Below are 26,644 nucleotides of genomic sequence, written 5' to 3' on the forward strand. Positions count from 1 at the left end.
TAATTCGATCTTTGCCGCCTTTCCCTGGAGCTTCAATCGCGAATGGTACAACCCTTCACCGCAAGATAAACATTCTCTACATAGAAATAGGTAGTTTAAACTCTGATGCCAATGTCGAAGCGACTGCCGTCTAAAGATTTGGCTGTTTTGAGGGCCCTTGCATGAGACCCTTGAAAAAGGCCGAGTTGATGCCATTTGGTACATGCTATGAAGTTACATAGCGTGTCATTGCGATCTGCTTACGTCTCTTGGCAGATGAGGCTCTTCCAGTGACATACAGGATCAGCTTACTCTTGGCCTTGTCAGCGTCCTGCCCCTTCAGGACGAATGACGCCAGTTGACTGGCAACCACGGGTCGCAACTAGCCTAACGTCATCTGGAGTGAGATCTTAGGTTATCCGTGGTTTAATTGTAAATAGTGGAATAGTAATTCACGATATGCTTTCTTCCAAACTGCAAAGCCGTCTTGAAAAATAGTGTCTCAGCTCTGGCGCCTGGCAGCTGATGCTTGTATCAAGCGCTGGGTTTGTCTTAGCTCCGGCATAATATCTGCCGGTGTCCGTCCCGAATTGTCTCTAAAGAGAGGATTTACTCCCTTTTCTGCAAGCATTTTCCGAATCACCATTCTTATGTCAGCCAGTGTATCTGCGTGCGACTCTCGGTCGCGTCCTCCCAAAGAATCGTAGCCACCCACTTTTCTTAACTTATCATAAATCGCCTGTGCATGTTCTGCGATATACGAGAGTGGCGTCCGTCCAGAAATATCTTCGAGGTCCGCAGACACACGATCATCTTCAATGAAGGCCTTCATAGTTATCCACACCCCTCTCTCTGCTGCATATGAGAGCGGCGTTCTTCCCGAAGCATCTTTGCTGTTGGGATCTACTCGGACATCGTTTAGTAGTAGTCTGACTGCCGAGTCGCTCCACTGTTCTGCTGCATGTGAGAGTGGCGTCCGTGAAGACGTATCCCGGGTATCAGGAATCACTCGGCCGTTTCTCAGTAGTAGCTCCACCATCTCTATATCATGACTTTTTATCGCGTACCAAAGTGGCGTTCGCCCTTCATTATCACTTGAATCAGGGTGTAAGCCTTCATGAGAAAGTAATCTCTTAGCTATCGTTCGCAAACGGCCCATTGCATTGGACAGCACTGTCCGCCCGCAATTATCCTGTGCATTGACGTCTACGTCATCTTGTGCAAGTAGGATATCCACCGTTGCTTCATGGCCGTTTATTGCTGCATGGAAAAGTGGTGTCCAGCCCCTGCTATCTTTAGCGTTCGGGTCCACTCTTCCATTAGCTAAAAGTAACATGATCATGTCGTCAAGGGATGATGTTTTGCCAATGGTGGGATCCTGTGTCTGGCCGCTGTCGCCTTTCTGAGGATAAGACTTAACTTGGTTTATCGTAAGCAGTCGCCTTACCACGGATCCATGACCAGCCGCTGCGGCATGGCACAAGGGTGTCATGTCAAAATCGTCTTTTGAGTCAGGATCCACTTGCTTTGTAGAAAGAAGCAGATCAACCACGATTTCATGGCCAGATCCAGCCGCAAATGATAAGGGCGAACGGTTAGAAGTATCTTTGGAGTCAGGATCTACCCCCTTGACTGCAAGGAGTAGCTCGACAAGAGCCTTGTGGCCACCCTCTGCTGCATATGATAGTGGGGTCCTCCCACGTTTTGTCAACCCACTTGCATCTCTTGACTCAGCGTCTACTTCATTTGTCTCCAATAGTAGTTTCGCGATTTCAATATGTCCTGCTCCAGCTGCGTATGATAATGGAGTTCTGTTCAATCCGCCATCACATTTTGAGGGTGTAGAGTCGGGGTTTACACGCCCTTCTTTAAGCAAAATAGTAACAACTTCTGCATGACCCTGTCTTGCTGCATGAGATAAAGCCGTGCGTGGGGAACCGTGGCCATCATCATCGCTTCTAGACTCTGGATCAGCTTGACAATTCAGAAGCTGGGCCACTACTGCTGCGTGCCCTTCCTCAGAGGCATATGATAGCGGTGTCCTACCCCAACCATCTCTCACATCTGGTTCCATGCCGTTGCTCAGCAAATGAGCGGCTTCCACGTGAAGTCCGAAGTATGCCGCAAGATGAAGCCCAGTCACGCGGCCTAGTCTTACCAACTTCTTCCTGTATGGTCTACGAAGGCCTGCAGGCCCTGATTGAAACGCGGGGACCAGTTGACTTGATGCGCTTGCATGGGGCTCGCTTTTCAGAAAGTTAATGACCTCAGAGCGAGTCTCTGTCTCACGGGCATGATGCGCCCAGTTCTTTGCCGCATAGAGGTATAGAGGATAATCCAATAGTCGCTTATGAAACGCGCTTTGGACATACTGCACCGCCTCGGATTGGTAGCGACGCGACTCCTTGACTTCACATTGCCCACTTCCAAAGGCGGTAAATTGCAGATATGTCACGCAAGATGCCGTAATCCACCCCTCGTAATGTCTTTTAGCTTTCCTTTCTCTTTCAATATCCAGAAGCAGTAAACCCGGTGTAGTCATTCTCTTCCTTTTTCTCTCAACCTCAGGAAGTGAGACACTTGATATAATCATTCTCTGATGCAGAGGCTCTAGAGCTAAAAGGGAGTGGAAATTGGCCTGTAAGTACTCCATTGTTGTGAAATGTAGCAAGCTAATAGCACTACCGCGGCCGCCTTGTTCAATCTTTACAAGACCCATACAAACATGAAGAATGACGTTGGTGCTTTCGAAGTCCCGGTCGCTGAGTTGCGAGATTCCCTCTCGTATGCTGAGCGCGGTTCGAAGTTGCGCCCTTGTGAGCCGCTCTTTTGCAAGTGTGAGCCAAATCAAGGTCCTCCTCGCTAAATCTTTATGATCTTCTGACTGGTTCGCGATTCTCTGGATGGTTTTCTCATACGCGTCCTTGTAAGCATTTGGGCCCGTGACAAGGTTACGCAAAGCATCCTCTATGTCAGCGGGTCTCGTTTTTCCCATCAGACCATCTAGGTGAAACCGGGCAAGGAGAAATCTGGAAATTATTAGTTTTTAGTCATAACTTCCGATATAAATCAAGACACTTACATTCCATTGACAACTTCGCTAAGTCTTCTCCTGATTAGCTTCTTGAGGTCCTCTTTAACGCTTCCCGAGATTTCATTGTTTGCTTCACTGAGAAGTAGCATCTCAGTCATCCGTTGATCAATATACAGCTTCACGTCGTGGTCATCGGCTTGTATATCCTTCCTAAAGCACCCGCGAAGTTTGTCCAATGTATTTTTGAGGCTCTGGGCTGGGGGCCTTGAAGTAATGAAAAGATTTGCCAATGTATGTTCCTGTAAAGAACTGAGTTCTCTGAAAAGACTTTCTGTTGCCTCGAACTCGTCTATGGCATCAACCATAATGAACACTTGATCAAAAGAATTGATAATGTCGCGAAGTGTCTTCTTGACATCGTCTGCTGATGGCTTTTCCGTCCCATTGCCTTTCTCCAGATAGAGTGATTTCAAGGCGTTTGGGAAAGGGCGTTGCAATCGCGCGAGCTGTTTTAAAATACTCGTGAACAGGTCCTGAACTTTCTGTTTTTTCGTCGGTTGGTAGTTGCAGTACACATATGCAACACCAGTTCCGTGATCATCTTTGAATTTGGCTTGCAGATAGTCGACGGTGATGGCTGTGATAATTGTTTTCCCCGCTCCAGGCATTCCGGAACAAAACAACATGGTATTCTTGGTCTGCAACCAGCGTCCAAATCCTTCGGAACTCGTGAATTGCCGGCCCGTGCCTGGCTGATGTTGCTGGAAAGAAGACTGTTGCTCGGCGGCGTAATCAGTTGCTTGAAGCCAGTGAAGCATCTTGGTTTCTTCTTCCGTTTCCTTTCTGCGATAGATGGCCCCAACTTGTTCTTTAGTCTCGAATATAGGTTCATGAACTGTGTTTCCAATGGTAAGAAATCGAATAATATTGAGAGCTGATTGGTCACTAACGCTCGAAAATGATGTCCTTTATCTTCTTCTGCTCTTCGACTTTCTCGGGGGGGATTAGGAGGAGAAGCTCTTTTGCATAAGCTGCAGCCATGAGGGCTGCATAACCCTGCCAGTCGTCACCCCTATGGGAGTCGGAATAGTCGCATATGCCTCTGATAGCAATGCAAGGGAAATGGTTAGCTAACCCGGCTGCCTCCATCTCGAAGCACAATACACTCTCATTTTCAGCAAGTCTGTCTCGCGCAATAGCATCTTCCATCAACTGGCTACCAGAGGCGATAATGCCGTAGTGAATCTTTGGACTATCCTGGTCATTTTTGCGTGGTTCCCTCTGAACAAGGTTCGACTCAGGGCACGCAGTCAAGCAGCTCGTTGTGCCCAAAGGATGAACGAACTCGGGGTTGTAGAGCCTATCAGTATCCTTAGGCGGCCTTCCATAGCCTGCTTCCACGAGATTGCTGTTTTTCTCCAGTATATTCTCAACTGTCTGCTTCAATTTGCATCCTTTCCTAACATGCCAGGCGTCCAATTTGGCGATGGCTGTCAAGATAGACGTCGGGGGCTGGTTCAAAGCTCCCATGATACCTATGCCATTACCTTGTATTGCTCTCCCATGATCATACTGGACGAGGCCGCCGCTCCTCTTTTTTGGAACCCCTACCACAACATCGCCAAGGCGAATATCATGCTTGGTAGGGACGCCACCTCCAATGCCCACCATAAAACCAAGTCTGACATTAGGAAAGGTGCGTAGCATATCCCTAGCGACACTGGCTGCATTTACTATGCCATACTGCCCCATAGGCAGCGCTGCAATAACAACATAATGATTTCCTATCTTTCCAAGAGTGTAAGCATTATTATCCTCTTTTGGTGTCGGAACTGTCTCAGAAATTTCTTCGTCAAGAAGTTCAGAGGCTGCGACGAGCTCTGCTTGAATGGCACAAATCCAGCCAATGGTATAGATATTGTAGTTTACCATGGTCCTTTGTGTTTTCTATGCAGATATCGGTTTCATGTAAAGAAATGAACGTAAGTTGGAGTTGAGTCTCGGATTTGGTCGCAGAGGGACGTCGTTTTGTGAAAGACGGGTGTTACCTCATCTTTTGGAAGTTCTGCGACGGTTCTCCAAAGTGGAAAAAGGGCAACGAGGTGTGGCAGGGGTAGCGTGGCGATCTTGACCAGTAAAGAGGGGAAAATGCACTTTTCGCCTGCATTGATGCCTGATAACCACAAAGCCTGATTGCCAAGCCAGTTGATGCAGCCAACTATGAGCTCTCGCTCAGTCAGGTTGGTAATGGTGGCGTCTACTGAAAATGCAACAGCTTCAGCCGCACTGGAATTCTGACCAGTCAACTGATGTATCCTTTTGGAACCCTCTGGATGTCCGGTTCCCTGCTGTTTCTGCATCATTTTCGAATGATGGCCTTTCTCGCATTGTTTTGGAGCGCAGCGCAAACTCGACTGTGATTCATCCATTGGCAGTTGACCTGCACCGGGTGGTAGAATATTTTGAGATCTGAACCTCGAATATTGGCGTGCACAGCTCATAAATGTTGAGATTAGAAAATGACCCAAGGCTTTTGATGTCTAGAGATGCTGGTACCTCTTCTCTATGTTGGTTAAACCAGATTCTCCGCCTGTATTTGGTCAGCATTGGCTTGAGGCCTCCCACCCTCAGGATTCGAAACTTGGAAAGCTTTGCGATTGGATGATTATGCAATAACTACTTGCACATAATACCTGTATGCCGTGTACGCTACCAATTTCATGATTTCATTAAGCGCTGCAGGCCAGGCCTCTAGCACCTCACTGTGCATCATTACAGAACCAATTATCACTCGGTGTCGACACTGTGTTATTCTTTGGCAGCCTCGAGCTTTCTAGGCACATGCGCCAAATTTTCCATGGTCCCTCAGAGGAGCCTATAATTCCTATGTCTCTTAGCCGATGCTTATAAGAATTTCCCTCTGGTGACTAGATCGATGCACCATGGGTCCCAAATATGCAAGCTCAGCTGTTCCGCAATGGTTGCCTTACTGCTTCCGAATCGGAGTGATTTCTTACAAATGTTGATTGACGACATAACCAACTTGTTAATACGTTGTTCCACAAAACTAACCTACTATCTGTCTGAATTACTAAATGATGGCTATCATGGATGGGTATCTATCCGAAGAACACCATAGCATTGTGTAATCTCAGAGTCGTTAATTTCATATCCACGTGAATACCCAATTAAGCTCGTACTGCCAATGCTCATCTGCCCTCTCTGTCCCAACCACATTTCTCAAAACCACGTCATAAACATACAGAATAGCAAAGCAATCCTTCAAGTACCTCTTCAGCCCCTCTCTTGCCTTCTGCTGAGCGTCATCCGACCCATCTGCCAACGGATCGATGACCGGCATGTCCCCTTCAAGAGTACCCTTACGTCGACCGGCAATCCACGACTCAGTAACCCCAAGAGTAAACCAAAATGCTCGATGCGGGATATTCTGCGCAGGGAAATCATAGTTCTCAAGAGCATGGTTACTCAGAAATGACAGAAAATTGTCAACAGATAGCAACGGCACTCGTTCTGCTGCCCGAGACTCGACAGCTTCAATGAGGTTCAGGTAGATGTACATCTGCAGCGCCACGCTCGCGACGAGATCGAGTCCGAAGGCATGACCCCAATGAAGACCTCGTAGGTTTGATAAAGGCACCTTTTTGGCAAGGCGGACAAGCGCTGATAACGCCTCACGCCGCGTGGTCTTGTCGTCAGCTGTAGCGGCGACAATGACCAACATCTTGGCTGCATCAGCCAGGTTGGCATCAGCCGTGGTATAGCAAGGCTCACAGTCGCTTTCCGGATCTTTCGCTCGGCGTTTCCAATATTCGAGATCTTGATGCGATGGTTTCAGCGGGTTGTGAAGTGCGGAGTTATCCTCATGAGGCTCCAGGCCAAGGTGACGCTCAGCGAAGTATAGTACATCGTCGGAAAACAGCTTTCCGCTGACTGGTGCTGATTCAATTTTCGTCGCCTCGGTATCGGAGAACTCCCGGATAGTTGTTAGGAATACGCGATTAAAGTGGCCGATAACCGCTTGCTGATCAGGCAAACCCAGCGCAGCTAGGCTATAGTTGCCTTCTTTTTCAATTGGAGTGATTGAGAAATGAGAAGCAATCAAGTGCCATGGGATCTTGTGGTCGAGATGCATTTTAGACTAGAATCTTGATTCTGTTGCTTTGGTTAGTTGAATGACGGTGTGAGATAACTCGGCCCAGAGGTCTGAAACTGAAGCGTGATTTGCGTCCGTTTCCGTGACTAAAAATATCTCCATTTATTATTTATGCTCCAATATTGCATGTTCAAAGTATTATCAAATGTAATTATCCAGAATTTCCTATTCCACAGTTTACAAACCCGAGACTTTAAGAGACAAGGTACTTAGAGTATAGCTATATTTTCCATTTATCATGGCCAAGTAATAGATTGACCTACTAGTAGACCAGCTTTTGCTCTTTACCTTATTCTAATTGACTTAGTCTGCCGGCCACAGTTGGCCTCAGACTTGTTCAAACAATTGAGATATTTCGATTGATCGCTTGCTGAGTCGTTGACGCCGCCCGAGATAGCTGATCTGACTTTCCACTCACGTCAGAGGTAGGTAGCCGTTACATCATGACGTATCGCCTCATAAACTCAATGTCGATTGCGGGGAAAGACCATCAACATCAACCTTTTGTCCTTCAACTCAATTGATTTTCTCTCATACTCCATCAAGTCATCTCGTCGATTGAGGACTTTAACATCGAAATGCTCGTCGCAATGCTGTGGCGGCTCCCTCTTCTCCTCGCCGCCTATGTCGGCCTCGTCGCAGGCGAAGGGCAGCGCGTGCTTGGTTCTGACAACACGGACCTGGATCACATCCGCGAGAAGTATTGTCAGCTCTAACATAATTAATGAACACCTACTAATTCGCATAGACTTCTCGAGGCTCAGATCATTCCCACCGTGATTGACGACTTCCCGCCTGCCCTCAGCCTTCGTGTGAAATGGAAGCACGACTCTGCAGGCCTGGGCAACACCCTCAAACCAGATCATCTCAAAAAAGCTCCCGTGATTCATCTTGACAAAGTTGAGTCCAATGCACTTGCAGGCACTCAACTCTCCAAGGACATGTCGTACGTCATCGTCCTCACCGATCCCGACGCGCCATCTCGCGATGATCCCAAATGGTCCGAATTCTGCCACTGGATCGCAGCCAGCTCTGACCTGAAATACCCAACAAAGTCCAAGTCCAAACATCATCTCAAGGACATCATCAAATACAAACCTCCTGCTCCACCGCCCAAGACCGGAAAACACCGCTATGTCTTCTTCACCTTCATCGCAGCCAATGGCACGACCAAGAAGCTGCACCTGAGCAAACCAGAGGAGAGGAAGCACTGGGGATCGGATCATGCAGGCCATGGCGTTCGTGAATGGGCGCATGAGAATGGTCTTATTCCCATCGGTAAGGACGATCTAATTCCCATCTCGCTCACCGAGGTTAATAATATCTAGCTGCGAATTTTATATACGCGGAAAACGACGAGCAGTAGCCCTAGCACTTCACATGCCAAACGTACTCTCCCTAGCATAAGTATTTCAAAAAGGAAGCTCAATCATATACTTTAAACAGTTCCTTGGTTTTCACTCTTCAATTCAACAATGTCATTCGTCGTGCCGGAGGTTGTTCCTGATTTAGAAACCGAGCGGTTTTAGCATCGTGCAACCCCGCACCAATACACGTTGTCGATCCCACCACGATCTATGCAAATCCAGGTCCTGGCGAGCTTAAACAAGCAGGTCGGCATGTAATAGGCACTACCGGTCTTGGCGGGCAGAGCGAATGATTTATCTCATCTGTAGAGCGTGACCTTCGGAGCAGAGATCATTACTGCTTTAGGAAGGTAGCTCCTTGCTTCGGCAGGCGATGATCGGAGGTGTACTACTACTTCTAACGTTAACTTCGGAGAATCTCTGTTTCGGAGAGGAATGTTGATGGGCACGAGGCTACTAATATGTATAAATACTTCAATACATCCCCTAACTTTGAGGTTTCTTGTATCAGTGCAGTCATCAGCCAGCCATCGAAATGAAGTTCAGCACATCTCTCCTCACTCTCATCCCAGCCGTCTTCGCCCTCCCCACAGGCGAAGATGCCGCTGTGTCTAAGCGCCAGAGCGCAAACACAGTGACAGATCAGCTCCTCTTCAGCGTCACTCTCCCAACATTCACCGCTCGCCGCAACGCCCGTGATCCTCCCACTCTCGACTGGACTTCCGATGGCTGCACTTCATCCCCCGACAACCCTTTCGGCTTCCCCTTCGTCCCTGCTTGCAACCGCCACGACTTTGGCTACAACAACTATCGCATCCAGAGCCGTTTCACTGTTAGCAACAAGGCTCGCATTGATAGCAACTTCAAGACCGAGTAAGTTCCCCTTCCAGTTGAGGCAGAGACGGGGCTAATTGTGAATAGCTTGTACTACCAATGTACCTCTTCAAGTGCTGCTGGTGCATGCCGTGCTCTCGCTGATGTTTACTACGCTGCTGTTCGAGCTTTCGGTGGTGGTGATGCTACTCCCGGCAAGAGAGATGAGGATCTTGTTAAGGAGTATGAGGAGAAGGTTGAGATTTACAACAAGGCTGTTGAAGAGGCACAGGCGAAGGGCGAGCTGCCCCGACTTGACTAAGAATCGGAGACTTATTCTGAATACTTGTACATAGTAAAAGTCACGAGAACATATTTATGATTTACCGCCGAAATTACTCTTGCTGTTATAATCTGCATTCTGGATATGTGTAGAATTGCTATGAAAAACGGACATTGTCGACTTATTTTTTCCTGGGTATGACTCTTACCCGGGTGCTTAAGACCCTTCTTGTTGTTGTCATCCTGTATGTTGCTTTTTCAACGAGGTCCCCTCAAACCTTTTCCGACTCCAGAGACCCATCCATGTTCAGAAACGTAGCATCAGCTTGCTCCCATGGATGATCATCCTCAACCTGTCTCATCATAGCCGCATACTTCTCGCTCCTCGGCTCGATGTCATACGGAAAGTCACGAATATGAGAAATCAAGCCTGGCGTGACACTTATCTGAGGTTCAATCTCATTGCCCCGCCCATCGACAGCCTTCTTTATCTCAAAAGCAGCGAGCAGACGTGAAATACTGATGAAAAGACTCTCATCGGCGAGGAATCTCCCAGGGCAGACTCTGCGACCGAACCCAAATGAGGCGAAGTTGGGATGCGGTTCATTTCGTGGTTCCAAGTATCTATCCGGATCAAAGGAAGTTGGGTCTGAATAGATCTCCGGATCGTGGAGGAACCACCATGTCGCTGGCAGCAAAGACGCTCCCTTGGGGATGACAAAGTCTTTGTAGTGAATATCCTCATCAGCTGTATGAACGGCTCCCATCGGGGCTACCGGAATCCATCGAAGTGATTCCTTGGTCAAGGCGTCAACATAAGGAAGATTATCACGATCTTCAAACTGCGGAAGTCTCTCAGTCCCAACAACTGAATCAATCTCTTGCTGTGCCTTCCTCTGAACTTCAGGAAACAGCAACATGGCCAGTACAAATCCACAAATGGCCGAAACAGTTGTATCAGAGCCTCCGGCGTACATGACCGCGGCAGTTTGCTTAATAGCCGCATCAGTCTCTTCATCCATATCGTCATCATGTTGCTTGATAAGCGAGGAGACATATGATGGTCGATTAGACTGCTTTGCGATTTGTCTTTTGACAAAGGTGTAGGGCACATCGACTACCATGCGCATATTGGCGTTCCATTCTCGTGCTATGCGCTTAAAGGACATTCCTGGAAGTGATTCCGGCAGGTAGCGAAGGATAGGGAGGACATCTACCGGCCAGCTCATAGGGACGAATGCGAGTGAGAAGTTATGCATCATCTGCTCTATCAAGAGCGCTAGTGGATCTGGTTTACGCGGCTCGAGGCTGTAGCCGTATGTCATCTTTAAAATTATAGCGCTTGCTTCGCTGGAACCGGGGGATCAGCAAGGTACACTTGAAGAATAGTACAGGTACTCACGTCTGGATATGTTCAAACAGCTTTTCGGGGGTTTCCAAGATGCGCAGCAGAAGTCGGCGTGATTCCACGTCTAGAACATCCCGAAATCGCGATGCCGCTGTTTTGGTGCCCAGTTGCTGATGGACCAACTTCCGATGCTGTTTCAACAGTTTCCCGTATGGCTTGAAGGGAAGTATCTGATTGTACCCGCACATTTCGTTGCCAAAGACAAACTGTGGCCGTCCAGATGTCTTGGTTGAGGTTTTTTCTAAGATAGCATTTGCAGCCTGACGGTCGTGGAGTATGATAAGCGATTGACCGAGAACTGAGACATGGCTGATTGAGCCGTAGAGGTCCTTGAACTTGATCCAGTGCTGGTATTCTGGGATGGTCCCATCTGGCATGTCTTTAACGTTGCCAAGGATGGGGAGGGGTTTGGGACCAGGAGGGAGATTCTTGCGGGGTTTGGTGCGAATGTAGAGTATTGTGAGGGCAACGCCCACGAGGATCAGAACTGCAGAGAGCATGACGAAGTCTTTTAGCCCGGCTAACGTGATTATATTGAAGGATGTGCTTCAGTCAAAGAACCTTGAGACAGTAGTCCAAGGTCCCTTCACCGAGAGAGGGCTTCTGTAGATATACACATATGCCTCTAAGCTAAAAGTGACTGTATGTCACGTTGCTTTAGGGCGCATTATGCCAAACCTCACGTGTGCCATCTCCTCGACAAGGCCATGTCCTTGCCATATCGCTGCATGAGGCTTGGGAGGGTATAAGCCACGCCTTGATCTTCCTTAGCATACCTAATAAGGTGAGTCATGCATAACATAGAGTGTCCTAGTCTTACTCAATTCCGAGACTTGGTGCATTAAGTACTGGCTATTGCCCATATGCTACAGGGGCCAACCCAGGAAGATGCGGCGGCAAGAGAGTATTATCCACTCCGCCTTGGTTATAAACGCTGGCACCGGTTGGAGCGGTTGGTGAACTGCCCGAACGGGCACTGCCATGCAGAAATACTGGTAGCTTGTGATATTCCAAGGGCCTGGATTACGCTCTTGAATATGACTGGATAAGAGACATATTTCCGCCGGTAGTCTTGCATGCGTATCACAGACACGAACAATTTACTTCGGCTCGTGGCCAATCAAAGCCTTGCTGGTAATCACATCATATAGTGGTGCAGCACCCGCGTCATGTATGTGTTGGACGCCGAAGAGGCACTGTGGGAAGTAATTGGAGACGTAACGCTGCGGCTTATCAACACTGCTCTCTCAGACAGACTTCACATGACATGTCGGCTTTGTACATGAGCATGAGACCTAGCAATCCCTCGTTGCCTCAAACCAGGCTTTATGAACTTCAATCCCCTTCTCGACGCTAAAATCTCGCATCATTTGAGATGGTGAGGCATGCCAGCTATTTCCATGATAAATGCCGATTCCTCACGGCTCGGGCCGCAGGACTCTTCCTCCGCTGACCCGAATATGTGATAGCCCCATCCCGTGCCGCTCATGTGCATCCATCGACACATATCACCTTTACACCTTCCTGATACGCACTCATACTGAACGCAACCCCTCTTCCGGTTCTGAGATGGGCAAATAAGTTAGTCACCATCAGCGAGTACTGCAGCAGTGCGGTTCAGTCGTATTGCCTCGAGAGAATCATTACTAATGGGACCAATATGATGTGAGGACTCTTGCGATTGCTCATAATACATGGTATACGGGCTGTAGTGCGAGAAAACTACGGTTACGTCCCACAACCACAAGTATTTGCCAAGATGGTCACGATTCCCTCCGAGCTCCATACTATCAACATCAGTCATTATCTAATTGACTGTTTTCTGGGCTACATACGCTTCTAAATAACTGTTAAGTATGCCGGCGGTCTTAAGATCAGAGACTTGGACACTGGATCGAATGGTACCAAAGCATATCTTGATAGTGTCGTCCACTGCTGATCATATCTTCTAAGGTATGTTGACATAGATGACTGACACTGCTCTAACTAGAGGGTAATACCGTTTTTACATAACAAAATTCAATCCAATTGCAGTAAGACCAATTTGTGGATCGATAATATTCATTAGACATGGGTCATTCGGTCTGCCTTCAAAGTGGTAACAGGATATAGGATTCGTTCGTGCTGTATATATACTTAGTACTAAAGATCTTGTAATTGAATCCGACGACGTGACTGATCATTTCCATCTGGGGCTGTGAAGATTTTGACCACAAGGGATTGGGGAATTCATGCTCCATTCAACAGGTCTTCGTAGTGGATTATACAAATGCAGCGATCATTCAAGTCTCTTAATAAAAAAAGGGCCATAAACGCTGCAATGACAGCACATAATATAGCGAGAGCGATCAAATCTTTTACTTTGGATTAAGTCCCTATCTTTCACTATCCTTCAAGCCTTACACTTTTCCCAACATCCATTCCTCCGAAATTGATATTGATCTTGGTTACCCTAGGCCTTACGATGACTCGCCCGCTCTAAAGCCGGACTAATCCTCCAGCACCCAAACGCGTAACCCCGCTCAGTCAACCAACCATGACTCGCAATGATATCAGAGACTAATCTCAAACAAGCAACTAGATTGCCCATTCTCAAGCGGGGCTTGAATTGCGGAGGCTTGGCCGGACATTCACCTTGTTCCCCGCGCAATCTCTCCCTTATCTGAGCCCGGATTGCTGGGACCGTGACTTGTGCCAGGCCTTGGCGCATCTCAACAATGTTAATACCAACGACCAACTTGACCCTGCAACTATCAAACACTCATCGACAATGCCAAAGGCTCGCGTTCGTGTAGTAGAAGGCTCATGCTGGCCCTGCAAAAAGCGCCGAATCAAATGCGATCTCGCAAAACCAACATGTTCGCGCTGCGCCAAAGTTGGCGCTGCATGCGATTACAACGAACGCCTCATCCGTTGGAGTACACGACCTGCTGTGACAGTACCGGCGATTTATCAAGTTACTACGCGCGATGAGCAACTCGCTTCATCACTAGCAGTTTATGAGAAACGCTCGTTGGATTACTTCCATGGGAGATTCTGGCCTCTGTTAACGACTGCTTCGAAGCCTTGTGCGCCGCCGACTTTTGTAGCGCTGCAGCATCGTGTTGTGTTACTTGCGACGTGTGTTCTTGCTGATTCGCATCGGTGGTTGCAGGATGGACGCAATAGTCGGAGTATTCTGAACGTTAAGAGGATGGAGTGTTTGGCTGCGCTGAGGGAAGAGGTCGATGGGTGCTGCTCGAAAGAAGATGGGCCGTTGCAGACGTTGTTGTTTGCGGTGTTGTTGCTCTATTTCCATGATGGATTTCTTGAATGTGCGCAATCATCGGCATCGACGTCAAGTCACAGAGACGGGGTGTTGGCTATCGTCAATCAACTCGGCGGTATGACTGCGGTACTAGGCACAGGGCAGGATCCGCTTCACATGATGCTATCGGAATTTGCGACGACGGATCTCACAAGCGCTATGCTCACGGGAAAACCACCGTCGTTTCCACCGGCTATTTGGGAGGTCGTTGACCGAGGACCTGTCTGGTGGGGACGAGATACACAAGGCTATTGTTCACTATCAACGGTCTTTCAGCAGATTTCGAGTATGGCGCTTTATCTTGATGCGACGACGCGAATGATCGAAGAGTTCTCGATTGAGAGGATACGCATCTTTGAAGCGGCTCTTCGACCAACGTACGCTTCATTGGCTATTGAGGACTTGACGTCTCCTCGTTCGTCACCTGTTGATACATCATCGACCGAATGCGACACAGAATCAGCGCAAGCCTTCAGCCTCGTAAGAATATTCCAGCACGCCGCACTAATCTATCTATACCGAGCTGTGTGCGGTCTACCAGCAAACCATGCCCTGGTGCAACAACATACACAATCTTGTCTCGACTGCATCTTCAGCATTCAGAAACCATCCAAAATTCTCAACTGCGCTGTACTGCCCATCTGCATAGCAGGAGCGCACTCACAATGTCCGAAGCAACAGAGACTTGTGCGAGGTCTAGCTGGATTTATTTATGATGAGATACGATTTGCTTCAGTTCACTCGGTCATTGCGGTGTTGGAGGATATTTGGAAACGTGCCCTGGAGGAGGACATGACATGGAATCAGATGTTTGCGAACTTGAATCCTCAGGCTATCATCCTCTGAGCTCGTGTATATTACTGGCGTTGAAGGCGGGTTTTACATGGGGGATTTGGGTTTATGAGCAAGGGCTTGTGTTGTGTTGCCCATGTGGCAGACGACAAGCTTTCATGATTGGTCTTGCTTGCGGGACGTGTACAGATTTATTGGTTAGTGTCATCTCATCATTTTCAACAACTTAATATCTAGACTCTCACCAGTCAACTGGGGCCATTGTTATAACGTATATAGCCCTTTTCGAATGCCTTGAGACAATGTATGGCGAAGTGCCTAGTATCTGGATACTAATGTGGGGCACTGGTATCCATCGAGTTTGAGCCGCCTCAACTATATGTCTATTGGCCTGCTATATACCTATCCGTACCATCTTCGAAATCTTTCCCCCCCCATATTCATACCCCTAAAGTCGCGGAATAGTGGTCTTGATCCCGTTCTCAGGGGTCAACAGTCTGCTTGACAGCTATGAGACTCTCAAACCCAGCCCCAAAATTCCCCTTCAAATCCACTTCTCCGTCGTCCACATACCCCAAGTAACCAGAGTCGAGGATATTCTCAGGATCATGGTCCATAAGCTCTCTCTGTAAATCGAGGGCCCACTGATCCGCGGCTTCGGCATCAGCTTCTTCACGAGAAGCAGCGATTATCTCAAGCCAATAGTGATCGCAGCGAGGTGAGAACACAGTCAAGACGATGACCAGGATCTCGATGAAACTGCATCGCGAAGAGAGACCCGGGACCGGGGATTGTCGCATTGTATTTCGCAAGGATTTCAACAGTCTTCGGGGTTAAATCCTTAGAGCTGAGAGTTCGAGCGCGACCGTATCCAGCGAGCTTTTCCTTTTCCTCGCAGTGAATTTGTTATATCCATTGATGAAAGAGGCCTAGGCTGCATGTTTGTTGGTGGACTCGAACACGAAAGTCCAGAAAGAATTATATAAATTTAAAATATTTATATAATTATATATTAATACCTTTAGATAATTCAATAACAGTCTGACTGAATAATTAGATAACTAAGTATTTAGCTTATTGCAAAGAGATATAATTACTCTACTGTTTCCCAAATACCTCTCAGCCTCACTATCTCCCGTGATATATTATTTACATCTCGAAACCCGCTGCTCATAACGTTAAGGCGCTTACTTGCCTCGGCACCGAATCTATTATCCCACCATCCCATGGAGGTATTCCCATATTTATAAGGATCACGGGACCCCCACGACGCGATCCCTGATATCCCCTGATACTGCATAGTCATAACTCCCTGAAATGCTGCCTCCCGGTTCTTGATTTGCTGCATCTGTTTTAAAAACTCAATCTGCCGTATTGTTTGGTCATATATGCTCATGTTTTGAGCCGCAAATGCCTTCAACTCTTCTAGCGCGATATCTGACTCCACAGATCCAGGCGACCCGGCCTCGCAGACTTGTTTCCACATTTCACGCATCCGTGGCGACCAGATTTGACACATCTGATATTCCTTATAAAATACTCCATTTATAGGCATGGCATTACCTAGGGTCGTTGCGGATACGAAGTCGTAATAGCATTCCTCACAAAAGAGCAAACCCTCGTAACCCCACCACCTGACGTTTTGCAAAGCGCCGATGCGAGGACAAAGAGGGACTTGACAGAACTTTACCGCAAAATTGGAAAAGGCATTGAAGTTCCCCGTGTAATTGGCCTCGTAGAGCTTCTGACATAGCCGTTCATATCGCAGCGCCGACGGGTAGAAACTACACAACGTCGAGGTCTGAAGCTCCTCAGGTTGCAAGGGAATCTCGACGAAGCAATGATCCAGGCCTCTGCTCTTGATGGCGCCAGTATAACAGCCTTCGCATATCGAAAATTTGGGACACTCGCGGACCAATGTGAACTACCGTCCACCTGTGATGCCGGCCGACGTACAAGGCGACAAACCGCTGATGGTTCTAACGGCCCCGACAAAGATGGGGTGATCTTGCCGTGATATGGCAGCTTCCAGCGCCCATTTGACTGATGATTGACTAAGAGCGCAAGACCATTGATAGTTCGGGCCTGTTGGTGGCACTGACGATATGTATTCATTGGCGAAAGCCTCGTTGGCCAAGAAGTCCATGTAGCAAGTCTTACAAGCGGCGAACAAATCCGCCACGCCGGGACGGAGCTCAAGCCACTCTCGGCTGTCCGCCTGAATAGCCGTGCCTGTACACTCTTGTTGTATTAAACGTTCATAGGCTCCCTCCACGAATGCATCCCAGTTATCGAACTTAGCAAACCTGGCCACAGACTGACGAGTGTATGGGTATCCCATATGACAAACGGTAGTAAGTGGACTCTGTAGAGTCTCTTGGCAGAACCTACCTTCAAAAGCGGTACCCGCTACGTACAGCTCGTAGCAAGATTCACAAGCGATGAAGCCTTCGATATCGTTACCAGACATGCGATACACAACCGCTCCAACACTGTACTCAGCCTCAACACCAGCACTGCAGGGTTCCACCTTGACGAGCCTATTTAAGAACCCGCAGAGTTTCTGTATGCTCCCTGATTGCAATGCTTCTGGCCAGAGGAGATTCTTTATTCGTGGTATCCAGAAGCTGCAGGACACCGGCGGGTCGCCCGTCATTTCGAGCGATTCGAAGTGGCTTTTTAATGATGATGACGCGATATGATTGTTATAGCAAGTCTCGCAAATTAAGTAGCCAGGTGTATCCTTGAGATGAACCCATATCGCGTGGTTACTGATTCGTCGGGCCTGTGGGCAAGATGGTGAGCCAACTGGGGCGGCATGATACGTTGCTGGAGAGACAGTTGCCGAATGCTCTGAATGGACTTTGATGCTGATGACGACCGTCTGCTGGCTTGTCCTGAGGCATTTTGGTATTTGTAGCGGGTTATCCGCTGTCGGTACGCGATTTCTTAGTTCTGTCTCGGGAGGGAAGAGGCGGTGAGCGATGTTTTCATAATAGGACAGAGTTATCTTCTGATCAGCGAATATAGGCTTTTGTATAAAGCTTCGGGTTTGATAGTATGAGTACTGAGTTTTAACAATGGGCTTCACTTCGCATTTTGAAGCTTCGAATCTATGTATTCATATCATATGCTCAGTAAAGCTGCCACACTTACTCGGCAGAACGGCAGCGGCTGAAATCCGCCGTTGCCGAACTTTTTCTGTCTGTTCTGAAGGGCGACCAGTAATGTTATGAGGATTTAATTCCGCCGTGGACCGTCGAGTGCTGGTTTCAGAATCAAGCCTGGGACGAGGCTGAATTGGAGCAGAAGTTGCAGTTTTAGGTCTAGCTCGATATTACGCAGCTGCCAAGCCACATGCTTATTAATGTTTTCCTAATAATAAACCCCTAATAAATAAATGGCATGCATCCCTCGGCTCATTCATAAATCGAGTTAGTATGATATCTTGAATCTATCGCTTCAATACACTTGCTCAACAACATGGCACCCAAAACAAGCCTGGCCCGGAGCGATAACCCCCCTCACGAAGTTGAAGAGTTAGAGTATTTGGAGGATCTGGAAACCAATGACAAGAGGCACGTGCGCTTTGAATCGCAGCTCCGAGATCCCAAGTCTCGTCAGCTTGAATACCCTCGATTGCCCAAACACAGCCGATATATTATCGCCAGGTTCTACTGGGCGTTACCGGGGCTTATCCGCTTCGCCATCATTATCTTTCCTATGGTCGCGATCTTCACCCTTGTTTCACGCTATATTTTTAGTGGACGCGATGTCCTCGGGCTAAGTGCCACATCGTTAACCCTCGTGTGCGCAAATATTGGAGTTGTTATGCTCATAGGTGTAAGTGTGCAGGTAGTCTTTTGGTCACCAGGGGGCGCTTTTCCCTTTCTTCGTAGCATCTTTGATGAAAGGGTTTGAGATTCCTTCCATCGCAATGCCTAAATATAACACCGCCGTTTCTAGAGTTATTCACTAACCACTCTGCCTTAATATAGCTTGTCTTGGATTCCTTTGTGGAACTCCGGCACGGAATCCGTTTACCACTGGCACAAAATGAGGCAATAGAGTTAACTTCCCTTGCATTTATGTGGTGCTTCTTCGTCTTGTGGGCTACATCTGGTGTCGTCCTATGGTTAAGTTTCGCCGCTTTTGAGGGCAACATCGCGGACCGCTATCTGCTAGCGCAACAGTTTGACACCAAAATATCACAACGTGGTGCTTTAAAGTTCGTGTCGTCCTGCATCAGGGGTACGATTCCAGAGCGGAATGCCACAATCAGCGACTTGGTTAAATGTCTTGAGAAGCTCGGCGTGCCTTCCGATGTTGTATGACAGGGTATGTCAATTGTAAGTTGGCAAAACTCCAAAAGCTGACACGGCTAATGTGACAAAGGAAGCAACGTCAGCATCTTATGGATCAAGCCATTGAGGCAAGGCACACCGTCCATGGCTCTCAAGTGTATTTATAACTACAATGAGAAATTTCAGCACTCCATTACATGTAGCGCTTGACCCTGCTAGTTGTAACTTTGGTGTACATTTAAAGTAACGTCTTCGATGAATTGGGAATTGGATGCTGATTTATAATGTCGGTCTCTTGTTACACCGATTCTTATAGATGGCATTAGTAATGATGTAACTTGGACGAATGCCTTAAAAAGATTGCCTTCGTCCCTAAGCAATGGACTACTGTCCTCAATCGACTTATGTGACGAAACTCCGTTCTGGAAAAATCAGCAGCCATGAACAACAAGTCAGTTTTAGTCACAGGAGCAAACGGTTACATCGGCAGAGCCGTGGCCTGTGCTTTTGTGCGTGCTGGGTGGGTTACTTACGGTCTAGTTCGCTCGTCAAAGTTCATTGCATCGCTTGTAGTTGAAGAAATACTGCCAGTAGTTGGCGATATCGATGACATCGCCTCGCACAGCGCGATCTATGATGCCATCCCATCAACACTAAATGTTATCGTATCCACTACCGAGAATGCATTTAATTATACTTCGCATTTCGACAATATTATCACGCTTCTTCGAACTCTTTCATTTTCCAGCTTGGCCAGGGGTGTTCGTCCTCTGGTAATCTTTACTGCAGGGAGCAAAGACTATGGTGTTGGGCCACACTTTGCTGATGACCCTGACCTGACGCCGCACGATGAGCACTCAGATCTCCACCCTCCCCCCTTTGCTATTCCCCGTGTACAAAACATGTCGAAGCTGTTTCAGAATTATGATGCATTTGCAGCTGTGCTCGTCAGACCGACCAACGTATACGGCCGAGCTTCAAGCTACTACAGTGTCTGCTTTCGAGTCGGCTCCAGAGCAGCGTCGAATAAACACTCAAATGAGCAAGTCCTCATCGCGCCAACACAGCCTAACTGGATATGCCATGCGCTACATATCGACGACTGTGCCGAGGCTTATGTCGCCATCGCGTCTGCACCAAGGGAAACTGTCGAAGGCGAGGTATTCAATATCTCATCCCAGCATTTTGAGACAGCGGAGAAAATCCTTGGTGCTATTGTAAAGGAGTATGGGCTTGCTGGAGGTATAAGATATGTGGACCTCAAAGACTTGAAACCTGATGAAGATTCATCGCTGGCAATGGTAGTTGGTTTCCCGCAATGGACGTGCTCGAAGAGGTTGAGGACAGTGACGGGTTGGACAGACCGTCGCTTGCCTTTTTCAGATGCCATACATATTTACCGGCTTGCCTACGAAGCGGCTGCACAATTGAAGGACGAAAACGTGGAAAAGATTGAGAGAACTACTGGCGCAATAATGACTACGATACAAAGTCTAGAGTTATGATTAAGGTATACTTTTCTGCACGATCCTCACGCTTGGTTCCATCATCTAGGCCATCACTTCAAGGCGGAGGCTTGAAAGCCGAGTCGCCGATATTCACACGATGCTCAAGTATGCATCCTACCGAATGCCATACTAGCTGGCTGACCGAGCCAATGGAAAGACCAATTCGAGGCCACTGTCATCTCGACAATCTATTAGCTTTATCATATCCCTTAAGCTAACCGATTTTCTCCTAAGCCAGAGAAATGAAAATTGATATATGCTCTTAATTGGCTGTAAAATTTTATATCCCTCAAGCACACCCTCGGTAATATCTTAAGATTCGCTCCGGCCATCCTAGATCTCAACCAGGTCATCCACGAGGCTTCACTGGCGGACTTAGCTATCCTCTTGAGAGGTGCCATTGAAAAAGCCGAGAACGTTTATCTGGGGGAGATAAACACTATTGTTGACGACCTTGATGATGTGAGCTGTCTTGTGCCAACTTGTCTACTGGACATGCCGGGAATGTGGGCTGACACACGGCGTGCAGGTCATCCTACGCCTGTCGCGCCGTGATAGGCAACGCACCTCTCGCCTGCCCATCAATGGACCACCACAACACAGGCTCCAGCAAACACTCACACGGTGGCTCGCCGCTAGCGCTCTGCATCGCCACTAACGGCGACTTTCTACGCACTCTGGCCTATTGCCTCAGCACTGGATGCGCAGATATTTCGGCCGCGAAGCTTGAAGCCTACTGGGTTGGCCAAGCTACTGGGGATAAGACTGTGTCTGCTGAATGGACGTGTGGCGCTGCACTTGCGAATGTGACGGAGCCTCGGAAGAGGACTTATATTGCGGGCGACACGCTGAACTATACATCGCTTATAACGGATGCTGATTATCAGTATCAGTATTACTTCAATGTGTTCTTTGACTGGGAATAAGCTGTTCAATCTACCTATGTGTAAGTCTAACCGTCGACTACACTGTCTGCGACATCTACCAACGAATCTTACGTTTAGTATCGTGTTGATCTCTATAGGAGTCGCAACACCAGTCCTCTCCTCGGCGCTAGGCTACCTCCCCTTCATGAACCTAGCCATAGATAATATCAGACTATATCTGATCTACTCATCAACCTTTCACGGCTACAACATACGCCCTCTTCCTTACCTTCTTGGTAACGCGCCAAAGACCGGCCAAGGGCTTTGGATCGCCATGTTTGTCATCCTCAATATCATCCTCGGCGCTGTCTCATATAAAAACTTCGCGTACCCTCATCCCTGGGGCTTTACCAAGTCAGCTGAGCTACTAGCATATGTCGGCTATCGAACAGGCTATATCTCGTTTGCCCTCCTTCCCCTCACTGTGCTGTTCTCTCCACGCAACGATATCCTGTTGTGAATCATCTACTGGCCTTTCTCAACGTTTTTGGTGCTTCATCGCTGGGTCGCTCGTCTCTGTGCGCTCCTTGCCGTGGTTCACTCGATCACCCTCCTGGCTGCCTACGTCAGTCTCGGTACGTACTACACGGACGTGCACAAGCCTTATTGGATCTGGGGCATCGTTAGAACACCATGTCTAGTAGTCCTTCTCGTGCAGAGCATCCTACGGTTTCGTCGCGCTTCGTATGAAGTGTTTCTCGTCCTTCATATACTCCCCGCCGCCTTCGTCATAATTGGATGTTGGTATCACGTCTACTTCTGGAAGCCATTCTCTGGAGTATACGAGCTGTGGATCTACATGGTCTGCGCTGTGTGGTTCTTTGATCGTTTCATTCGCGTACTACACGTTGACAAGAATGGCCTTTGCCGAGCTAGTGTCGTCGAGCTATCTGATGAGATCGTTCGCTTGGATATCTCTGGTGTGAGATGGCTCTCTACCCCTGGTCATCATGCCTACATCTACTTTCCTACACTGCAGCCTTTTCTCCCGTGGCAGAATCATCCTTTCTCAATCACAAATACCGCATTGCTACAGGAGACATCTGCAGCGGCATCGTCGCATTCGGATGATGTCGAGCTGAGCCAAAAGATCTCCCAAGTTGCCATAAAAAAGAGGTTTACAGGCACTGATAGTATCTCCCTCTTTATCAAAAAGCACAATGGCACAACGAGCCTATTACGGAAACACCCAAACCTTCCTGTGCTGGTCGAGGGACCCTATCGCGGTAATATCAGCCATTATGTGCTCAAGTGCGACAGAGTACTGCTCGTTGGTGGTGGAATTAGTATAGCAGGTCTTCTCTCCTGGACCCGAGCACACATGAACGTTAAGCTAGCGTAGAGTCTGAAGGAGTCGTCCAGGCCACTTTTGGAAGATCTCGAGCCAGCACTAAGCCATGTGGCAGATAAGGTGGTTTTTGTTGCTGAACGGTTAAATGTTCACGCGCTTCTACATCAGGAGGTCGAGGCAGGTTGGGAGAGAATCGGGGTTGTTGTCTGTGGTCCAGCTGGTCTTTGTGATGATACTCGTGCAGCTGTGGTGAGTCTGGGAAGGACGGGCGGGGCTGCATTTGAGTTAGAAGTTGATGCTTTCAGCTGGTGAGCTCAACACGCTGTAGTCTACAAACATCGCTTTTCAAGTCTGAAAGAGTCTTATGGTATGTATTTCACTGACTACATGATTCCTGGCCAGCTGAAGCGTCCCTGATCGGTATAACAACACTCCATCGCTTTTGCTTCCTCTGGACTCTTTCCTTGTGAAGTCACGTTATGTAAAGATCGTCCTTAAATCAGCTTCAGAATCCAAAGCTGGTCGGTACGGAGATCATTGAGAGATCCGTGCGATCCAACGATACGAGTACTTGAAAGATGTTATCATTAGTAATGTTTTCCAGCTTTCACACAGAAAGGATTACTCACCCGTACTGGGCGCTACCGCCTTGGAGGGTAACAAAGGTTCCAGCCGGGATGTTCTCAATCCTACAATCTTAGTTAGTATTTTGAAACTCTCCCATTAGGCTAGCTTACTTGACAATGGTTCCATGAGCGGGGAAGTATCCAACAGGACGAATGCACCAAAGCTGATGCCCGCCGAAACCGCTGTACTGCCAGCCAACAATCTGAGTACCATCAGATGTACCACCGTTGTACAGATCCATGGCTCCTGTTGGAGATTCAGCATCACACCCTCAATATGGGTCAGTAGAGGTACTTACGTCCAGAAGCCCTGACGTTCTGAAGTCTGAACTGGGGCTGGTCATCAGGCCCGTGCTGGTACTTGACGCACTTCCACTGCTGGTTCTCGTTCAGATGGGCTTGCCATCCGATGCAGGGAGTGCCGTCGGGAGGGTTGGTGAAGCCTAGTCTTGGATTAGAGGGGGGAAGTAGAGTGTGGGGAGGAGCGTACCATCTTTGAGATCAATCGCGGTGCCGGTTTCGAAGTTGACAAAGGCTACGGTCTTGCCTTCGAGATCGTGGGCATTGACCATGGACATGTTGATGGTTCTTTGGGTGGTTGATGGAAGTAGTATCTTGTTGATGTGATGAGAATTGTTTGTTCATCAATAAATAGAGAACGACGGCTGAGCTTTATACATTTTCCATCCGTGATCCAGCGGAACGGCGTTGATCACTTTCCTCCAACGGATTCCAGCTATCCATCTGAAAGCACGGTGGAATATCGGTGAAGGTCGACATTGAAGCCTGTCAAATGAGAGGCTTGATTTACCAATTGCAACAAAAGTGAGGCCTTCCAATATCTGCCATATGGGGACGATAGTTTAACGACGCAGGTGCCACTTCTCTGCAATTGGTCATTAAACTCCCCTCAGCTGGCGCCAGTCCAGCCCCATTACTAAAACACACGCATGGTAGTATCTACGCTCGGACGCTGCCGAAATCTCACTGCAGACGGCAGGTCTCAGCTAGCCACAATTGCAAAGACCCCGCTCAACATCATGTTCATTGTTCGAACAGCCATAGTAGATTATACTACACATACAAATGCCGACAGCTGCATATTGCATGTCTCAGAATCAGGTCACATTCCCCAGTCTCAGCTCGCCCAAGTCACGCCATGTTGAACCTTTCTACTCCCATGAGATCTGGCAACTCGCCTTTGAGGCATCCCCATCTTGAATGACTACCCCTCCCAGAGAAACTCCTGCTTAATCCCCGGTATCAACGGCCTCAGCGCCATACCATAGTCCCCTCCATTCGGCGTCCTCATAAGCGTATGAATGTGAAACTTTGCCGGTTCCTCATTATTCAGGAAAACACCTGAATGGTGATCAAACTCAAAAATAACCACTGGGCTTTGGATCCGATAGTAAAAAGGGTCATTATCACCGAAGCCTCCAATCCAGCACCAATACGTCTCATGGAACCACTTCTTCAGCAATTCCAGGCGCAGCTTCCTCGCTTTGTCTGGTAAATACAGGAAGAACTCATTCGCAATGCCGAGGATGTAGTCCTGCTGTTCGGTTGACATATCAGACACGAGAATTCCCTCGTAGGGAACGATTCTGTTATCGCGGTAAGCACCGCAGAGGTGGCGTTGATCATCATGATTCCACCGTCCATGAGGCATCGCAGGATCCTTCATAAGTTTATACAATTGCGAAGCTTGTTGCAGCTCTGGTGAAAGACTCTGCATCAGACGCAATCCGAGACTTTCCTCTCTGTCCAGAATTCTTGTACCCTTGTAAGGTCCCTCATCAATAAGATTAGGCTCCGCGCCCGTGAACCATGGCGACACCACAATCTGGGTCTTGTACAGGAAGATGTTGAGACATAGATGATGCCCGTAGAATGAATACCCCCAAGGCCGAGATGTCGATGGTTCACCGAAAAGAACGAAATTGTAGGAGAATTCGTTCATGATGGCGGGTGTCTCGACCAGTTCGCCTAGGAAGTGATTCACACGCATGGCTCCAAGGGCTTTTTGGTATCCTTCTGGCGAGAGCGTGAGTTCCAGAACTTTAAGTGTTTTGGACCTTAGGTCGTTTGAGAGTTCATCGAGACGAATTCCTTTGTCGCTGAGGAGGAACTCGGGGTTTGACCACGAGCGCCATTCAGGGCTGTCGATATGATAGCATGTCTTGCGCTTCTGACCCTGGCTCAGGCTGGCGCAGAGGTCTTTTGCGGCCTCGACGATGGTGTCGATGGGTATGCCATCGTCTTGCAGCTCAAATAAACCATCTCTGACGACACCTACTTCGCGTTAGCCGATTGTCATGACAGACTCAAACCAACAGAGAGAATCACATACCATCATTTGTGACGCCCTTGTAAGGCTCCTGGAACAAATTACGCCAGTGCAGGTACAATCCATGAAGCCAAGGCGGTTGGCCCTCTTTCTTGAAAATATCAGCATATTCATAAGAATCCTGCTTCTTCATATTCTGAAAGCGCGGCTGGTTCAGGTCGGGAAGATACTGGCGAAAAGCCCCATCGGAGCCCGACTGAGAAGTCATGATTGATGCTTGCTCACGTATCCCAGTGTGTACAAAGCTGGAGTATGAATGAATGTATGGGTCAATTTGTAACGACGCGATCCCTTCAAAATACAACGGATGTATCATACGTTTCTGGCTTCTAATATCCGTGATTCTTACGACGACTGGTGGTTGTTGATTGGTGTGCGGGTTTTCCGTTGCATCACCAAATGCGGGGTTGGAAGTGGGTGAGCGGGATATCCGGGGTCCGATACAGGAGGGGAGGTCGGCAGATAATAGCGGAGTTGGCGGGC

The 26,644-nt window shown here is 48.2% G+C and overlaps 14 protein-coding genes across 14 annotated transcripts; 7 read left to right on the forward strand and 7 right to left on the reverse strand.

Annotated features, from left to right (window-relative positions):
- Positions 1-481: 481 nt before the first annotated feature.
- On the reverse strand, positions 482-4,945 carry FVEG_16719 (hypothetical protein; the record flags this gene model as incomplete). Its single annotated transcript, XM_018905960.1, has 3 exons — positions 482-3,008; positions 3,062-3,908; positions 3,964-4,945. The coding sequence occupies 3 exons, from the start codon at positions 4,943-4,945 to the stop codon at positions 482-484; spliced, it is 4,356 nt and encodes a 1,451-aa protein (XP_018757150.1).
- Positions 4,946-6,036: 1,091 nt separating this feature from the next.
- On the reverse strand, positions 6,037-7,234 carry FVEG_10073 (hypothetical protein). The gene has a single exon (XM_018899138.1). The coding sequence runs from the start codon at positions 7,164-7,166 to the stop codon at positions 6,180-6,182; it is 987 nt and encodes a 328-aa protein (XP_018757149.1). The 5' UTR covers positions 7,167-7,234; the 3' UTR covers positions 6,037-6,179.
- Positions 7,235-7,650: 416 nt separating this feature from the next.
- Positions 7,651-9,069, forward strand: FVEG_10072 (hypothetical protein). The gene is made up of 3 exons (XM_018899137.1): positions 7,651-7,887; positions 7,936-8,465; positions 8,516-9,069. Exons 1-3 carry the CDS (start codon positions 7,766-7,768, stop codon positions 8,551-8,553), a joined length of 690 nt encoding a protein of 229 aa, XP_018757148.1. The 5' UTR covers positions 7,651-7,765; the 3' UTR covers positions 8,554-9,069.
- Positions 9,070-9,089: 20 nt separating this feature from the next.
- On the forward strand, positions 9,090-9,689 carry FVEG_10071 (hypothetical protein; the record flags this gene model as incomplete). Its single annotated transcript, XM_018899136.1, has 2 exons — positions 9,090-9,427; positions 9,476-9,689. The coding sequence occupies 2 exons, from the start codon at positions 9,090-9,092 to the stop codon at positions 9,687-9,689; spliced, it is 552 nt and encodes a 183-aa protein (XP_018757147.1).
- A 232-nt stretch (positions 9,690-9,921) lies between these two features.
- Positions 9,922-11,557, reverse strand: FVEG_10070 (hypothetical protein; the record flags this gene model as incomplete). The annotated part of the gene is made up of 2 exons (XM_018899135.1): positions 9,922-10,999; positions 11,052-11,557. 2 exons carry the CDS (start codon positions 11,555-11,557, stop codon positions 9,922-9,924), a joined length of 1,584 nt encoding a protein of 527 aa, XP_018757146.1.
- A 2,190-nt stretch (positions 11,558-13,747) lies between these two features.
- FVEG_10069 (hypothetical protein) lies at positions 13,748-15,428 on the forward strand. Its single transcript, XM_018899134.1, has one exon. The coding sequence runs from the start codon at positions 13,828-13,830 to the stop codon at positions 15,208-15,210; it is 1,383 nt and encodes a 460-aa protein (XP_018757145.1). The 5' UTR covers positions 13,748-13,827; the 3' UTR covers positions 15,211-15,428.
- A 210-nt stretch (positions 15,429-15,638) lies between these two features.
- On the reverse strand, positions 15,639-15,956 carry FVEG_10068 (hypothetical protein; the record flags this gene model as incomplete). Its single annotated transcript, XM_018899133.1, has 1 exon — positions 15,639-15,956. The coding sequence occupies one exon, from the start codon at positions 15,954-15,956 to the stop codon at positions 15,639-15,641; it is 318 nt and encodes a 105-aa protein (XP_018757144.1).
- Positions 15,957-16,249: 293 nt separating this feature from the next.
- Positions 16,250-17,812, reverse strand: FVEG_10067 (hypothetical protein; the record flags this gene model as incomplete). The annotated part of the gene is made up of 2 exons (XM_018899132.1): positions 16,250-16,940; positions 17,085-17,812. 2 exons carry the CDS (start codon positions 17,810-17,812, stop codon positions 16,250-16,252), a joined length of 1,419 nt encoding a protein of 472 aa, XP_018757143.1.
- A 786-nt stretch (positions 17,813-18,598) lies between these two features.
- FVEG_10066 (hypothetical protein) lies at positions 18,599-19,725 on the forward strand. The gene is made up of 3 exons (XM_018899131.1): positions 18,599-18,999; positions 19,155-19,505; positions 19,552-19,725. Exons 1-2 carry the CDS (start codon positions 18,640-18,642, stop codon positions 19,488-19,490), a joined length of 696 nt encoding a protein of 231 aa, XP_018757142.1. The 5' UTR covers positions 18,599-18,639; the 3' UTR covers positions 19,491-19,505; positions 19,552-19,725.
- Positions 19,726-19,900: 175 nt separating this feature from the next.
- On the forward strand, positions 19,901-20,965 carry FVEG_16718 (hypothetical protein; the record flags this gene model as incomplete). The annotated part of the gene is made up of 1 exon (XM_018905959.1): positions 19,901-20,965. One exon carries the CDS (start codon positions 19,901-19,903, stop codon positions 20,963-20,965), a length of 1,065 nt encoding a protein of 354 aa, XP_018757141.1.
- Positions 20,966-21,552: 587 nt separating this feature from the next.
- FVEG_10065 (hypothetical protein) lies at positions 21,553-21,894 on the forward strand (the record flags this gene model as incomplete). The annotated part of the gene is made up of 1 exon (XM_018899130.1): positions 21,553-21,894. The coding sequence occupies one exon, from the start codon at positions 21,553-21,555 to the stop codon at positions 21,892-21,894; it is 342 nt and encodes a 113-aa protein (XP_018757140.1).
- A 145-nt stretch (positions 21,895-22,039) lies between these two features.
- Positions 22,040-23,236, forward strand: FVEG_10064 (hypothetical protein; the record flags this gene model as incomplete). Its single annotated transcript, XM_018899129.1, has 2 exons — positions 22,040-22,296; positions 22,465-23,236. 2 exons carry the CDS (start codon positions 22,040-22,042, stop codon positions 23,234-23,236), a joined length of 1,029 nt encoding a protein of 342 aa, XP_018757139.1.
- A 443-nt stretch (positions 23,237-23,679) lies between these two features.
- Positions 23,680-24,389, reverse strand: FVEG_10063 (hypothetical protein; the record flags this gene model as incomplete). Its single annotated transcript, XM_018899128.1, has 5 exons — positions 23,680-23,755; positions 23,815-23,874; positions 23,923-24,058; positions 24,111-24,254; positions 24,302-24,389. The coding sequence occupies 5 exons, from the start codon at positions 24,387-24,389 to the stop codon at positions 23,680-23,682; spliced, it is 504 nt and encodes a 167-aa protein (XP_018757138.1).
- A 439-nt stretch (positions 24,390-24,828) lies between these two features.
- On the reverse strand, positions 24,829-26,525 carry FVEG_10062 (hypothetical protein). Its single transcript, XM_018899127.1, has 2 exons — positions 26,165-26,525; positions 24,829-26,106 (listed from the first exon to the last, which is right to left on the reverse strand). Exons 1-2 carry the CDS (start codon positions 26,475-26,477, stop codon positions 25,037-25,039), a joined length of 1,383 nt encoding a protein of 460 aa, XP_018757137.1. The 5' UTR covers positions 26,478-26,525; the 3' UTR covers positions 24,829-25,036.
- Positions 26,526-26,644: the final 119 nt, after the last annotated feature.

The sequence above is a fragment of the Fusarium verticillioides genome, chromosome 9 (assembly GCF_000149555.1).
Source record: "Fusarium verticillioides 7600 chromosome 9, whole genome shotgun sequence".
Taxonomy (NCBI): domain Eukaryota; kingdom Fungi; phylum Ascomycota; class Sordariomycetes; order Hypocreales; family Nectriaceae; genus Fusarium; species Fusarium verticillioides.